This window comes from Argopecten irradians, chromosome 16, assembly GCF_041381155.1.
Source record: "Argopecten irradians isolate NY chromosome 16, Ai_NY, whole genome shotgun sequence".
NCBI classification, from domain to species: domain Eukaryota; kingdom Metazoa; phylum Mollusca; class Bivalvia; order Pectinida; family Pectinidae; genus Argopecten; species Argopecten irradians.
Window position 1 is genome coordinate 23,038,058 of NC_091149.1, and position 17,491 is coordinate 23,055,548.

Below are 17,491 nucleotides of genomic sequence, written 5' to 3' on the forward strand. Positions count from 1 at the left end.
TTTGACAGCTAAAACAGATGACTAAAAATGATTGAACTGCTATCCACTTTTTCTCTACTCCATAAGACCTGGAATCACATATGCATAAACATTAACCTTGGACACTATGTACCCCACATATTTCCTGTTTATTTTTCTTATAACTTCATAAATCTCCCACAATCAAACTTACTTCAGCTTGATATCTCCATTGGTGGGGGATTTGAATTGACTATGTCCTTGTGCTATTTTAAGGTTTTCACTTTTTTGTACTTTTTTCTGTAACCATCGGAAACATTGTTTGAGATATATGCACGGAACTCCATAGGCACAATAGTCTTATTGTCTAGTAGTGCCTTTTGCTATTTTTAAAGATGCTCCCACCACCGCCGTACAGGTATCAAAAATCGATATTCATCATTTGAACAATAATTGGGTGTTTAATCTTGTATAATAACAGTCTAATTGACACAAAAAAATAATTTAAAGATAATTTACTTTGCCTTTGGTACATGCGCATTCAGTAGTTCATTTCATATAGGATATAGTGGTACGGATTTTTTTCGGGATGCAATTAATTATTTTTCATATTTTTAACTTGAAGTAAAATTAGAAGCTCAAACTTTTCAATTGTGGTAATGGTGTAAAGTGAGTAACTTTTGTAACTGAAGAAAAATAGTAAATCGTCTGCTCCTGTTTTTAATAGTGAAAAAATACCATTTGTCAGCGGTGGAGCATCTTTAAGGTTTTCACCTTTTGTACTTTTTTTTTCTTTAACCATGGAAACATTGCTGAAAATGGCAATTTTTTGTGTAAGAATCGTTTCCGGAGCACAACTCTAAAACCAGCATATATATTTTCACGAAACTTCATAGACACATTCTTTTTATGGTCTAGTAGTACCTTTTGCTATTTTAAGGTTTTCATTTTTTGCACTTTTTCCGTTACCATGGAAACATCACTGAAAATATCATGGTTATCAAAACATATCAATAATATAAAAAATATCAAAACTTCACCCATCTTTGTGTATATAGTCTAATATAAATGTCAAGGCTGTATACCTGATTCAACAATTGCAACCCCGCTCTACTTGAATTATACTCCATCTTTCTTTAGCTCAACTTCCTTTTTTCTGTTTTTTTCCATACACATAAGTCTCCTCAATCAAACTTCATTCAGCTTTGATACCTTCATTGGCGGGGGATCTTAATGGCTATGTCCTTCTTTTGTTGTATTTGCAATTGTGCGGTGAGTATCTGTTTTAAGTAAAAAAAAAATGTTAGACGGACACTACGTCACGGAATGAGCGTTATACAGCGACGGACTTTTGTCTTTTTCTGTGTACCAGATAAGTATCTATCGGAAAGTCTAAACTTGTGATCCCGGCGCAGACTTCAGATTAACTTCTGGAAGCCAACGCAACCAGCCGTCATTACCATTAAAATACCCGTTCACAAACGTTAATATACTAGTCAAGCAATTTTTTGTATCACAAACAACTAACCTACTCGAACTACTTATACTTTTTTGTCCAACTGGGTCAAGGTTCAGCATATCACATGTAAGCTCAGGATCCAATCCCATTCCCTATCTAACATAAGCAACAAAACAATTATATTATTCCTCAAAGATGAGATTTACAAATAACAAGGATTTCCTCAAAACTTTACAGTTTTACATATCAAATGAGTAGTCAGATTCTATTAAAGTCTACATACAGGATATTTTAACAAGGCTTCTTTAGAACAAGTTTTTATATACTGGTGAAAATGTCTTGACGAAATTTCCAGAAATTGTACGCCGTCTTTAAGAAACAGCATATATATTCTGCCCTTGAGGTAAACATATTTTTGAATTCTTGGCAGTCCATTCCGAACAGTATTCTCAAAAAGTGTTCGTGGGATATATCATCAAATATAAGTGCACACTTCCGGTCCATATGTCGCGAGAACCTTCTCCATGAATTGAATACTGTCCAATTTTGTATGCTGACACTTAGGAGTAAAATGTAAGACGGGATCTATATACAGTTCTTCACATTTTTCGCACACTGTTTCATTCCAAGTTGGAGCAAAGGCTAGCATTTTGGCAACATATCGTGTTGTGGGTGTGCAATGGATATTTCTTTGTTGAAGATTACCAATAATGTATTATGTACAAGCCGTTTGTACAAAACTACAGAGCTATCTATTTAAGTGGAGGCAAGCAAGCGAGTTATATAATTACTTTACTCTATTGGGCTCAGGATTGACTGAAGAACCCTGACGGTGTCTACAGTCAAGTATAATAAGAGCTGTATTGCCCCTTTACGTCTATTCACTAGAACTCTGTTGTGCAGCGTCTGTGTGAGACCACAATGTTCTGATATTTTAGAGAAACTGTTTTGAATGTGTACTTGTTAGCGAGGCTATTTGACTATTTTGTGGAAATTTATCATATACGTTGTTCGTTTCATTGTAAATAAACTGTCCTGTTTTCGATATTCTTCGCTTTTGCTTTCCGTATGAGCATCCAACGCTTGTTCCACGTTATTTCCATAACAAAACATCTTTCAGCAAAAGACTTTTATTATAACATCTGTGTAAAAGAACCATATCTGTAAATAAAACACCTGATCTATCCTAATGACAAAAGGTTTTTAAAACTAGAAATTTAATACATATCCACTATTATGTTTGTTCCGTGTTAAATATATGTATTTGTAAACATACTTACATAGCCGGTAGTAGACAACCAAGTTAAATTACGCACGCGTTGTGTCAGTTGAGAACAAATGAAGATTTGGGATTAGTTTGCCATTAGACTTCGCTTACAAATGGCTGCTTTTGGTAAGTATGGGCTGTGATAATCAATTTGTTTAAACATGTCTGTATGATTATATTATTAAATTTATGCTATCAATCTAAAAAATGAAGTTAAATATTTTGTAAAAAAATGAAAAAAAAGTATATTTTTCTCATAAAATGATTATACGACTCCGAGGGTGGAATATCCCCTATCCTCATGAAGGTCTTTATCTCTCATATCGTTACCCAATTTCCGCAAATACCTTCCGGTCCTTAAGTTTATTTCATTTTTTCAGACTTTTTATTACATATTTTTATTCTAAAATAATATGCTTTTCTCTAAGAACATACCTGTTTTTAGCAAACAAATTAAGATAATTTTGTTATATCTTATCTGGGTGAATATATGATTCTCCGAAAAAAATCCGTGACCTGACCGACTGTTTTCCTGTTTCCGATCACATCATACACGTTTGCATACATCCGCGAAATATATAGCGTCAATATCCAAAACGAAAGAATAATCAAAGAGAATGGATTGATTTTATGTGGTACATGTATTTCAATTCTAATTATATCATTATTGACATCTTGAAGAAATGTAGCTGCATCATACGTGATGTTACGACTTTCGTCGGAATTCCATTCATATGGTGGTCAAGGCTACTCTGAATCGCTTTCGACCACCATACGGCCCTGCAGGTAGGGCGTTAGAATTGTACCTTCTGCCCCTATTGCATGATCGTAAAAGGCGACTAAATTTAGGATCTTATCTTTTCTCTTCTTCCTAACTGACTTTATCTTTCCTAATGCCTCCCTTGGCACCGCCTCACTTTTGGCCTTCAGTTGAGCGTTCGCCCTGTGAGGAAGGCTCTGGGTTCTGTCCCCTGGCCGAGACACACCAAAGTCTATAAAAGTGGTAGTTTCTGCTCCTGCTTAACGTTCAGCATACAGGGAGTGGGACGACTGGTTCGCCCGTTGTCAGTATAATGTGACCGGGTGGGGTGTGTTTGCTTGGTGTCTTCGGCGGCATGCTTCAGTGATATAGCACTATAAAAGGGCAACAGTTTCACTATACAAGAAGACACAACACGAACATACCGCAGTCTCCCAGTACACTCACCTCACACAACATACACGCAGCACACCGCATACATGGGAGGCCGTCCTTACATGACCATAGCTGTTGATAGGACGTTAATAAATCAAACAAACAAACAATCGACCACCATAATCAGACGATGTTTTGGTTCATCAGCTTGTTTTGCTATATCAACATTTAGTCCAGATTTTCACTGTTACCGTATTTATACGTCCGGTGAGTCTTATGTTCGATACGTGTCTGTCCGTCAACATTTCCTTTAAACCTGTTTTGTGATACACTTGGATATTTTGGCTCTGCACCCGGGGGAAGCGAGGGGGGGGCCACTAGGGGCAATATACGGTAAATCCTTTAATACGTTAACTGGATTGTAACAAATTTGGCCAAAACCTTTTTTAAAAAACGCGGGGGCGAACGGGGCCCAATAGGGGAAATAAACTTTTCTACTCATCGAGTTCTACTGGATTGTCATTTGGCCCACAAAACATGGGGAAGGGGAACTTGTCTAACTTTTGCTACCGTAAATTGCTACAAGTTCGACTCTATATTTGGCAGAAAACATTCTTTTTTATGTTCGTAAATCTTTAACAGTCATAGCGTTCTGCTTGTAACCAAATCAGAAATATCCTTAAAAATCGTTTGTATTTAAATTTTGGCTCTGGTATCGAATTATAGGTAAAGTTCTCACCTTGTAATTAATTTCTATGTATACTAAATAGGCCAGACACACATCCTTGGGGGTAGGCGCAGAATTGTCTAACTTTTGTGACCCTTTTTTCTCTAAGTAATGGATTTAACAAATTTGGCACAAAATTGGGAAAGCGGAGGGTACAAAACAATAGGGGAAATTAGAGGTACACATGCTACTAGTATGTTTGCATGAATGTAAACCAAATTTGGCCACAAACATCCTTGGGGAAGGGGAACAATAACCAGGGGGGCGCAAACAGAAAAGGCAAAATGTATTCAGAAAATTATTTGGCATTACAAAACAGGTGAGCGATAAGGCCCTCGGGGCCTCTTGTTTACATTGTACCGTACGTTAAACTCTATAGATTTATTTTGTTCGACAATTTGATTATGTTGTTTTTACGTTCCTATTAACAAGTAAGTTCTGAAAATTGGAGGGTACAAAACGAGACATGATTGTCGGTAAATTTTGAATAACCGCAAACGCCAAAATATACATTTATTTGTATAATACTTTTTGTTAGTTTGTTTGATTATTTTTTACGTCCTATTAACATGGTCATGTAAAGGACGGCTTCCATGTATGTATTATGTAGCGTGTGTGAAGTGCGAGTAGTGTGCTTTGGAAGACTAATATATTCGTGTTGTGTCTTCTTGAATATTGGAACTCGATATGCATACACGTCATAACCTAATAGGATACGATACAATGGTACTGATACACGATCAACATATTATATCAACATCATTGACATGCCCTTTTGCAACAGGTAGGCCTAGATGACATATCAACAGAACGTTGTCTCCATGTTTACACAAATTAATCCGTGCGCGTGAAAAGCGATGTCAGATAGATTTATGTAACATAGCGTGATATGAAAGAAATAGAGATAAATTGCATGTTTTAAGACACATCGATGAGGTTTGCGGAAATATTGCATTGATCTTAATGTTTTATTTGTAACAAGAGAGGATACGGTTAAAAACTATTGTAATCGATAGAATAATTATACAAATATAGCATTTTGATGAGGTCGATACATGGTTATATCGACCAAAGAAAAAATATTGACCGAGGACGTAGTTCGAGATCTTTCCAATGTAAGTATACATAACAAAATTTCATAAAGCTCGGTTCATATTTACTAAAGTTATCGTGTTCTCAAGGTTCAACAATTATCATTTGCAAAGGGCAATAACTCCCTAGTGTACGATCGAATCAGGTCAATTTTCAAACTTTTTTCAAATGTTGCTCTATATACAAAGTTTCCTTAAGCTTTGTTCATATTAACTCAAGATATCGCCTTCACAATGTTTCATTAAGCTCGGTAAATATTTACTAAAGTTATCGCGTTCACAAGGTCCAATAGTAATAATAGGTATCTTGCATAATTTCTCAAAGAGTAACTTAATATATTTGTTGTACAAGAACCGGAAATAGGTAAACTACTTCCGTAAAAACTATTCAGCTACAAATCTTCTATAGGAGTACCCTATCTTTTGGGGTTTAAGATTGATTATATTTTAGCTCACCTGGCCCGAAATGTCAACATATCCTTTAAATCGCTACTAATCAGCTCTGCATGAATTGTAACCATATTTGGCCACAAACATCCTTGGGGGAAAGGGAACAGAACTTGTATAAATTTTGACTCTGACTCTCGGGGGCAGGAGGGGCGGGGTTCAATAGGGGAAATAGAGGTAAATTCTATAAATCGCTACTTGTCCTAGAGTTCCGCATGGATTGTGACCAAATTTGGCCACAAACATCCATTGGGAAAGGGGAACAGAACATGTAAAAAGTTTGGCTCTGACCTCCCCCCTCCCAAGTGGGCAGGAGGGGTGGGGCCCAATAGGGGAAATAAAGGTAAATCCTATCAATCTCTACTTGTCCTAGGGTTCTGCAGGGATTGTGACCAAATTTAGCCACAAATATCCATGGGGAAGGAGAACAGAACTTGTATTAATTTTGGCTCTAACCCCCCAGCAGCAGGAGGGTGGGGCCAAAAAGGGGAAATAGAGGTAAATATTCGAATTCCTTCGGAAAAGAAACAATGAACCTGTGTTGGAGCATTATTTGGCATTACAAACCAGGTGAGCGATATAGGCCCTCTGGGCCTCTTGTTTTGGGTTTCCAATGATGTTTGACTGATGAGAAACTTATATTTGCCGTAATGTCCATACTCATGAGGCAAGAAGAGCGTTTAATATTTTCATCACCACCAAAGACCATAAGAGCCCGAGGTGTGGGGCCAGAAAGGGGTAAAAAATATTAAAATTTTCGCAGGTCCCTGGTTCGAATCTTGGCCTGGCCGCTTCATTTTCTTCTAGCCTTTTACAAAGTAAATGTTAAAATATGTGTCGTAGTTTCAGTATTTCTATTGAATGGCTGAAGTGACGCTATACATGTATATGTATACATTGCTTAATCTCTATAGTGTTTAGTGGGACTTTGATCGAAGACAGCACCCTATCCATTCACATTATACAGACAACTGGCAAACACTCATTTTATACTGAACGCTAAGCAGGGACAGAAACTAATTAATATTCGAATATTCGTCTAATATAGATACAAAAGTTTAAACATTCCTTGATTGTTTGATTAATAAACGTCCTATTGACAGACATGGTCATGTAAGGACGGCCTCCCATGTATGCGTGTAGCGAGTATGAAGTGCGAGGTGTGTTTTGGGAGACTGCAGTATAGCCGTATTGTCCTCCGGTATAGTGGAACACTTGGTCTTTTTATAGTGATATATGACTGAAGTATACTTTCGAAGACAAAAAGATACTTACCCCAATCGTTCACATTATACTGAACAGGCGAACCAGTCGTCCCACTTCCGGAATGCTGAGCGCTATGCAGGAACAGAAACTACCAATATCATAGGGGGCAAGGCGGTGTTAAGGAAGACATAGCAATTGAAGTAGCAGATACATTTTCAATATTATAATGTAGACAGAATAATGTATATATTCTATACCTTTTATGAATCTAGATATGGTTAAGAATATATTTTTTTTCTGAAATTTAGAGCCACACCACGAGTTACAAGAAAACATGACGGCAACCCAAACCCTTGCTAATGGAGGTAAACTGTCATTCCCACCCATTGATACCAGAAGTAAACAGCTAGGCCTGGCCCCTGACGACGGAGATAAGCAGTCAGTTACACCCTCCGATAGTGTTAGCACGACATTTACCATTCGAGAATCAGAGACTGTCCACGCATCAAATGGTGGGTGGGGATGGATTGTGACATTTGCAAGTTTCTGCATCAGTTTAGTCATAGACGGTGTAAATGGAGTAGCTGGCATACTCTTCAAAGAATTTCTAATTGTGTTTGGAGGAACCAAAGGGAAAACTCAAGCCATTAATTCTGTAATGTATGGAACACTATTATTTCTAGGTAAGTAATATTTCTTTTTTGTTCGGAAGCATCTATCTTACTATATTAGAATATCAACATGCAGAGTCTACCATTGTGGCAACCATCAACATGCAGAGTCTACCATTGTGGCAACCAGGTGGGTGTGCTTTTTTGGTGTCTTCGGCGGTGGTTCACTGCAGCGAGACAGCACTTAAAAGAGGACCTCTGCTTTCGTTTATTAGATACGAAGTCATATTTATTGTCAGGGTAATGTTTGTGATGCGTTGCAGTGTGAAAATGTCTGTAATCATATTTTGAACAGAAAACCGAATCAACTATTTGTGGGGACTTATTGTTCATTTGATGAATGTGTTTTGTTCCTTTTAGCTCCAGTGGTAGGAGTACTGATGCGGAAATTCGGGGCTCGGACAATTGCGATTTCTGGAGGGCTGATTGCTAGTACCGGGTTTTTCCTTTCTACTTTCTCACCTAACTTAGACGTAATGATTTTTCTGTATGGATGTGTAGGCGGTAAGAGTTCTTATATTTATATTCTTGGATAAAAGCAATGTAATAGAGGAACTCCAATTTCTCGTTTTGAATTAAAAGAACAAACATTAAATAATGATAACTATGCAATGTATCGTCTGATTAATGTTTTTAGGTCACCTGAGACGAAGTCTCAAGTGACCTATTCTAATCGCCTTTTGTAAGTCGTCGTGCGTCATATGTCCGTAAACAATTTACATTTTTGACTTCTCCAAAACTGCTGAAGCAAATTCAATGACATTTTGCACAAACCTTTAAAGGCATAAGACCAATCAAAAGTGTGAACTATATGGTCCCTACCCCTAGGGGGCTGTTGGAGTGACCAAAAGTGGTATAATTGACCAAAATTTCAAAAATGTTCCTCATTACTCATATATGTGGTAGAATCGAAAACTCTTCATAGATACATTTATGTAGAAAGGTCTTAAGGTCCTTTACACAAATTGTGAATTATATGACCCTGGGGAGGGGGTTAAGTTTACTATAATAGTTTATATAGAGGAAACACATTTTTAGTATTATATTTGGTCATTTGTAATATGAAATGAGTAAAATGTTGTCAGAATTATCAGTATGAGATGGCCATTATATTTTATCAACAAAATTTTCTACGACTGACCCCAATGGGGCCTTAGGGGCCGGGTCAAAAGGGGTCAAATAGGCTAAAAATTCAAAAATCTTTTCCTGAAATTCTGGAAATGGTAGAATCAAATACTTTTTCATAGCTAGACAAGTCTTAAGGTCCTTTACAAAGATTGTGAATTATATTACCCTGGGGGTCTCACGTTTCCCCCTAGGGAGAGGGTTAAGTTTACTATAGTTTATAAAGTGGCCCTGCAGGTAGGGCGTTAGAATTGTACCTGCTGCCCCTATTGCATGATCGTAAAAGGCGACTAAATTTAGGATCTTATCTTTTCTCTTCTTCCTAACTGACTTTATCTTTCCTAATGCCTCCTTGGCACCGCCTCACTTTTGGCCTTGAGTTGAGCGTTCGCCCCTGTGAGGAAGGCTCTGGGTTCTGTCCCCTGGCCGAGACACACCAAAGTCTATAAAAGTGGTAGTTTCTGCTCCTGCTTAGCGTTCAGCATACAGGGAGTGGGACGACTGGTTCGCCCGTTGTCAGTATAATGTGACCGGGTGGAGTGTGTTGCTTGGTGTCTTCGGCGGCATGCTTCAGTGATATAGCACTATAAAAAGGGCAAAAGTTCCACTATACAAGAAGACACAACACGAATATACCGCAGTCTCCCAGTACACTCACCGCGCACAACAGACACGCAACACACCGCATACATGGGAGGCCGTCCTTACATGACCATAGCTGTTAATAGGACGTAAATAAATCAAACAAACAAGTTTATAAAGAGAAAACACATTTATAAACATTTTTTGCCCATTCTCATAGGAAAACCTGGCTAGAATTGTTAGCCTGAGATAGCATTTTTACATCATATCCATATATATCATGTCCAGGCCGATCCCATTGGGGCAGAGGGGCGGGGACAAAAAAGGTCAAATAGGCTAAAACTTCAAAAATCTTCTAAAATTCTGGAAATGGTAGAATCAAATGATTATAGATGAAAAGATCTTAAGGTGTTTTATACAAATTGTGAATTGTATGACCCTGGGGCTCACGTTACCTCCTGGGGAGCGGGGTCAAGTTTACTTTAGTTTATATAGGAAAACACATTTATGAACATTATTGGCTCAATTTTCATAAAAAAATGTGTCAAACTTGATTAGAATTATTAGCCTGAGATATAGCATTTTAATTTCCATATCATTCTTCGATGGGGGACCAGAAGGGCGGGACCAAACAGGGTCAAAATGACTAAAATTAAAAAAAAATCTTCTTCTAAGTTCACAGGTTTGATGGAAGCAAACACTCATCATAGTCTAAAAAGTAAAATTTGTAAATCACTGATCAACTTCAAAGCCCAGTATATAGTGTTTATATGCCGAAGGGTCAGGATGACCTATTGTCATCATGTATTGTCCGTCGTCGTGCCCAAGGCGTAAGTAAACTTTTCATTCAAACCACTTCTTCTCAATAACCGTAAGGCCCAGGGTAATGATATTTGGCTTGTCACATGCTGCGATGAAGGGCTACCAAGTTTGTTCAAATGAATGACCTTGACCTTCATTCAAGGTCGCATGGGTCAAATAGGCTGAAATATTTTACACAACTTCTTATTTATATTTAAGAGACCTTAGAGACCTGATATTGGGCCCGTGACATGATTGAATAAAGGGCTTTCAAGTTTGTTAAAATAAATGACCTTGATCTTCATTCAAGGTCCCTGCAGGTAGGGCGTAAGAATTGTACCCCTATTGCATGATCGTAAAAGGCGACTAAATTTAGGATCTTATATTTTCTCTTCTTCCTAACTAATTTTATCCTTCCTAATGCCTCCCTTGCCACCGCCTCACTTTTAGCATTGAGTTGAGCGTTCGCCCCTGTGAGGAAGGCTATGGGTTCTGTGCCCTGGCCGAGACACACCAAAGTCTATAAAAGTGGTAGTTTCTTCTCCTGCTTAGCGCTCAGCATACAGGGAGTGGGACGACTGGTTCGCCCGTTGTCAGTATAATGTGACCGGGTGGGGTGTGTTGCCTGGTGTCTTCGGCGGCATGCTTCAGTGATATAGCACTATAAAAAGGGCAACAGTTCCACTATACAAGAAGACACAACATGAACATACCGCAGTCTCCCAAAACACGCACCTCGCACAACATACACGCAACACACCTGTGAGGAAGGCTCTGGGATCTGTCCCCTGGCCGAGACACACCAAAGTCTAGAGGCTCTGGGATCTGTCCCCTGGCCGAGACACACCAAAGTCTATAAAAGTGGTATTTTCTGCTCCTGCTTAGCGCTCAGCATATAGGGAGTGGGACGACTGGTTCGCCCGCTGTCAGTATAATGTGACCGGGTGGGGTGTGTTGCCTGGTGTCTTCGGAGGCATGCTTCAGTGATATAGCACTATAAAAGGGCAACAGTTCCACTATACAAGAGGACACAACACGAATATACCGCAGTCTCCCAAAACACGCACCTCCAACAACATACACGCAACACACCGCATACATGGGAGGCCGTCCTTACATGACCATAGCTGTTAATAGGACGTTAATTAATCAAACAAACAAACAAACCGCATACATTGGAGGCCGTCCTTACATGACCATAGCTGTTAATAGGACGTTAATTAATCAAACAAACAAACAATCATTCAAGGTTAGAAGGGTCAAAAGGCTAATTTTTTAAACGACTTCTTCTCATGAACCAGAAGGCCCATGATACATTGGGCATGTAGCATGCTGAGATGAGGTTTGTTCAAATGAAGGACCTTGACCTTCATTCAGGGTCACATGGGTCAAATAGGCTTAAATCATTTAAAGGACTTCTTGTGAATAACTCCGAGGCCTAGAGATCTGATATTGGGGCCTTGACAAGCTTGGATTAAGGCCTATCAAATTTGTTCAAATGAATAAACTTGATCTTCATTCAATGTCATGGGGGTCAAAAAGGCAAAATCTTTAAACTTCTTTTCAAGAATCAGAAGGACCAGGGTACTCAGCATGCTGGGATGAATGGCTACCAAGTTTGTTCAAATGAAGGACCTTGACCGTCATTCAAGGTCACAGGGGTCAAATATGTTAAGACTTTTAAACGACTACTTCTGAAGAACCAAAAGGCCCAGGATACTCATATTGGGCCCGCAGCATGCTGGGGTGAAGGGCTACAAAGTTTGTTCAAATGGAGGTCCGTGACCTTCATTCAAGGTAACATGGGTTAAATAGGCTACAATCTTTAAACGACTTCTTCTTAAGAACCTTAAGAACTGAAAGGCCTAGAATACTCATATTGGACCTGGAGCATGATTAGGTGAAGGGTTACCAAAATGCAAGTTTGCTCAAATTATGACCTTGACATTCATTCAAGGTCACTGGGGTCAAATAGGCTAAAATATTTAAATGACTTCTTCTCGAGAACCAAAAGGCCCAGGATACTCATATTGGGCCTGCATCATGCTGGGATGAAGGGCTACCAAGTTTGTTCAAATGCATAACTTTGATCTTCAATCAAGGTCACAGGGGTCAAATAGGCTAAAATCTTTAAATGACTTCTTCTCAAGAACCAAAAGACCCAGGATACTCATATATGGCCTACATCATGCTGGGATGAAGGGCTACCAAATTTGTTCAAATGAATAACTTTGATCTTCAATCAAGGTCACAGGGGTCTTTAAACGACTTTGTTGTATAGATGACCGTGTTAAGGCCCACGGGCCTCATGTTTGTTTCATTATATATTCAAACTCATGTGATTTTGTTTAATTCTTCTTAGGTTTTGGATTGGCGTTACTATATCCAACTTCCCTTGTTATTGTTGGAATGTATTTCGAGAAGCGCAGAGCTCTTGCTACCGGAATAGCAGTATCCGGATCTGGAGTAGGTGCTTTAGTGATGGCTCCAACCATTGAATTTCTCCTAGAGTTATATGGATGGCAAGGAACAATTTGGATAATGTCTGCGATTGTTCTAAATACTGTGGTGTGTGGTGCCTTGTATAGACCTGTCTGTAGTGCTTCTTCATCAGAGCACAGAAAAACCTTTGAAAAGTCTACCGTTACGTCACAAAAAACCTCTACCGTTACGTCACAAAAAACCTCTACCGTTACGTCACAAAGAACCTCACTAAATCTAAGGGGATGTTGCCAATTAACGGAAATATTTGAACTATCATTGCTGAAACAACCTGTGTTCTTGCTTCAGATATGCTGCTGTTTCTTCAATATGATGGGTAATACAATTTTTATTTTAAGAAAACGCATTTTTATTTTCATCTAAACATTATTATTCCAGAAGATTTGTTCCACATCTTCCAGCTGTGTTAGTGAGTTTTCCTTAATTCTATTTAAATATTATATAATTGATAAAGATCAATTAGGTTGTAATCGGAAATTTAATCCGTTCCTCGGTCACATCCAGTTGATTCTAGCGTTATATTAATCAAATCCTATCTGACGATAATTAGCTTCCTGACGATAATTAAAGGTAACTCCATAAAGGTGGTCGTAGTTTCTGCTTAGCACCGAGAATAAATAGCATGGGACGACTGGTTCCTCATTGTCAGTATAATGTGTCCGGGTTGGCTGTGTTTTGTGGCATGCTTCAGTGAGGCACTAATTAAACAAGGGATCGTCCTTCTTAATAACCATACATCTTAATAGGACGTAATTAATAAAACAAACTAAATGGCTCTAATGAAACGACCAAATATATGTTATTATCCATGGTGGCCTTATTTTCGCCATAAAATATTCTCTGAGTGGATATAGCTGAATATCAGTCACGGAACGACAACTAATTTATAAATGTTATTCTGTCCTTTCTGTATTTTCTTCTTTTCAGGATATAACATTCCATTCAGTTACCTGCCTGTACATAGTGTATCTGTCGGCCTGTCCTCCCGGGAAAGTGCTCTTCTGATTTCAATCATCGGGATATCGAGTATTGTGTCACGTGTCCTGGTCGGTTACATATCTGACAAGTCGTGTGTGAATACTCTTGTTCTAAACAGTGTCATGTTGTTGATAGGGGCGCTAACCACTAGCATGGTTCCATATTACACCACGTTTGCAAGTCTGGCGATGTACTCCGCTGTGTATGGAGCCACTACAGGTAACCTAATCTGCAATCTATGTTTGTTTGATTAATTAACGTCCTATTAACAGCTATGGTCTGATTAGCCAATTCGACAGACCTATAATACGATGCTGTCAGACTCTTTTTTAAACAGAGTGATAATAAGGATTTGTAGAGGCTACATGTTGCTTACCAGAGAAATTAACATAAAATGCGGTAAATCAAGACAGAAAGACATGAAATCTATCGAATCGGAAAAAAGTAGAGAATGTTATTTTTCAGTTTGCCAATAAAACGCTGCTATTCTTATCACCCAACAGCCGCTTTCGCCTCACTACTAACGATCATTCTTGTCAAACTGATGGGTCTCCATGTCCTCTCGTCGGCACTGGGAATAGAGTTCCTGTGTATGGGCGTTGCCTTATTCATTGGGTCACCTATTGCAGGTAGTTGTTACTACAGACCGTAGTTGTTACTACAGACCGTAGTTATGTTACTTTCAGTTTGGCGTCCTTTCAATCTAGTACAGATCCTTACAACTACTCCGTTCCTCTTAGTGACAATAACAATCTGTATTTCAATCACATTAGTGTCCTTAGTATTACAACTAGTATTACATAAAAACCACACCGAACATGATATTTATAATGATTTAAAAAGGAACGCAAATATAAAAAAGATGTATTTGTTTCGCTTTAAATTGTAAATGGTAAAAGTATTAACAGTTAGTAGGTATTGGAAGTGTTGATATAATATTTTAAGTTCCAACACAAACTGTAATAAATCATTGCTATTTAGACAATTACTTGGTATGTTTATTTCCAGGTATTTTATCTGAAATGAGCGGGAGTTACAACAGTGCGTTTTACTTCGGCGGTGCCGTCATCGGACTCGCGGGACTACTTAGCTTACCACTAAGCTGTATGGCAAGACGGGATCAACAGTCGAAATCACCCGAAGACACTCCACAGCTGATACAACTTCAAGTGTTTTACCAACGTCATTCAAGTCCATATAATTTATATTTCTTTGTTTACATATCAAAGCATACGTTCTGTTTATAGCCAGTGTCATTTCAGGACGGCCTCCCGTTGTATGTGTTGTTTTGAGAGATGCGGTATATTTTAACTTCAACACAAGTTTATTTCCACTTAAGTGATAAGTCGGGCAAAGAAAGGCTGAAGTCTGTAAAAATGGTGTTTATATCTCCAGAATAATTTCTTATGAAATCGAAAAATAAATTTTCCTGTCAAAATCGCTCTATATGGAATACATGTAGGGCATTAGAATTGTACCAGCTGCCCCTATTGCATGATCGCCAAAGAAGACTAAATTAAGGATATTTTTCTTCCTGACTAACTTTCTTTTTCCTAATATCTCCCGTGACACCACCTCGATTTTGGCCTTCTGGTGAACACTCGCCCCTGTTAGGTAAGCTCCGGGTTCTGTCCCCGGACCGAGACACACCAAACTATTAAATCGGTAGTTTCTTCTCCTGCTTAGTGATCAGCATAAAGGGAAGGAGTGGGACGACTGGTTTGGTGTGTCTTGGCCTGTGACGGAGACTAGAGCGGTGCTCTTCTGCACTAATGTTAGTTTCTTTTCTATTTCCCTCCTCCTCGATGTCCATTTTAACCACAAGACCTGGCCGCCTGCATTGAATTCCGAAACCGTTAGGCGTTCATTTTGACATATCGACCACTTACAGTACCTATTGGTTAATGTCACATCACACCTGGGCGCATAATACATGTGCATCACTTTTTGAAATCAATTTTACCATAAATATAACATTCTGCCTCCTTGACACCAACTTGCTTTTGGTATTCGGTTGATCGTTTGCTCCTGTGAGGAAGTTTTTGGGTTCTGTCCGAAACACACCATAGTCTATAAAAGTGGTAGATTTTGTTCCTGCTTGTGCTTAGCATAAAGGCAGAAGGACGACTGCGTACATGGGAGAACGTCCTTACATGACCCTGGCTGTTAATAGGACGTAAATTAATCAAACAAACAAAAGTTTCCAGTGGCGAATTGCCATGCATTTTATATATACATGTATCTATGTCTGAAATAGTGGGAGCCAGAATCTAAAACGGATTTTGCTTAGGTTTGGTATTTTCTCAACTTTAAAGAACTTTTTGTTGCAGATTTTTCATGCTATTATTACCATTAAACAAACGTTTTTGCTTCATTATTTTCAATCCTTTAAATAATTAAATAATTGTTCATCTTCCCCAACCCTAACTTCCTTTCTAATATCTGAATCTGCTATTTAAAATCATGCAAAGCTTCACTGACATGTACAATCTCTGGGATTACCCTTAGAGCTGTGAGAAAAGCTGTCAGAGTTGAGAGCGGATACGTCATAAATGTCACCAATCATAACATTTTGAATGTCGCTGTGCTCTATCTGCAGTCATCGCTCTATGCCGAACTTACCATGTTCCTGGATATTCGGGCGTTGATTCCGAACATCCAGTTTAATCAATTAGCGGAGGACAGCAGCGTGTTTATGGAGTGGGGATCTGATGAACATCCACCAAAGCAACTGGATTCCTCACGCGTCTCCAGATGTATCAACAACTTGTGGGAGGCGGCCATTGATACAAACACTCAAATAACGTCAACTAAAATTAGGAAATTATTCACAACTGTTTCACATGAAAAATGCATATTTTAATGAAATGGCAATTAAGTTGAAACAAACTATCATTTGTGTTCAAATTTTCATTTATTCTAGTAATATGTTATCAATTTCCAATATATAAACAGGATATATACGTTTTCATATGTACAATTTCTCTGTATTAATCCTTTCATTCACTGTCTAGCGAAAATTGAAATCATGCTAAATGTAGACAAAACATACAAAAAATAATGTTTTCAATATTGAACTTTTTCATAAATATTTACATATTAAACAAATAGGCCTATGTTACTGAAATTTAAAAAGACAATAGGCCCATGGGCCTTAACGGTCAGCTGATATTTGATTCAAATTAGTTATGCAATTTACTAGCCAACTGATGTCTTTTGTTCACAAGATAGGAACGTGCATCTATTACAGTACCCGAAGGGTGATTTGGGAGTAAATAGCTCCGCGGGTGAAAAATCGCTTGAGCTTTCGCTTGGAATTTGAGCGGGATCGCGGCGGGACGGGAGGATGATCCATCGCTCACAGAGCGGATCCCCGGCTGTCCTCCTGCTCGTAGAGCGGATTCGCCCGCTCATAGAGCGAGACCGCTCCCCCTCAGAGCGGATTCGCCTTACATGGGAGGCCGTCCTTACATGACCATAGCTGTTAATAGGACGTTAATTAATCAAACAAACAAACAAACAAAGGATTCGCCTGCCGATCA

At 38.6% G+C, this 17,491-nt stretch overlaps 1 protein-coding gene across 1 annotated transcript; it reads left to right on the forward strand.

Moving 5' to 3' along the window:
• The first annotated feature begins 2,706 nt into the window (after positions 1 to 2,706).
• LOC138310635 (monocarboxylate transporter 12-like) lies at positions 2,707 to 16,825 on the forward strand. The gene is made up of 7 exons (XM_069251918.1): positions 2,707 to 2,810; positions 7,599 to 7,973; positions 8,322 to 8,465; positions 12,832 to 13,287; positions 13,899 to 14,168; positions 14,453 to 14,578; positions 14,958 to 16,825. Exons 1-7 carry the CDS (start codon positions 2,798 to 2,800, stop codon positions 15,194 to 15,196), a joined length of 1,623 nt encoding a protein of 540 aa, XP_069108019.1. The 5' UTR covers positions 2,707 to 2,797; the 3' UTR covers positions 15,197 to 16,825.
• The last annotated feature ends 666 nt before the right edge of the window (positions 16,826 to 17,491 follow it).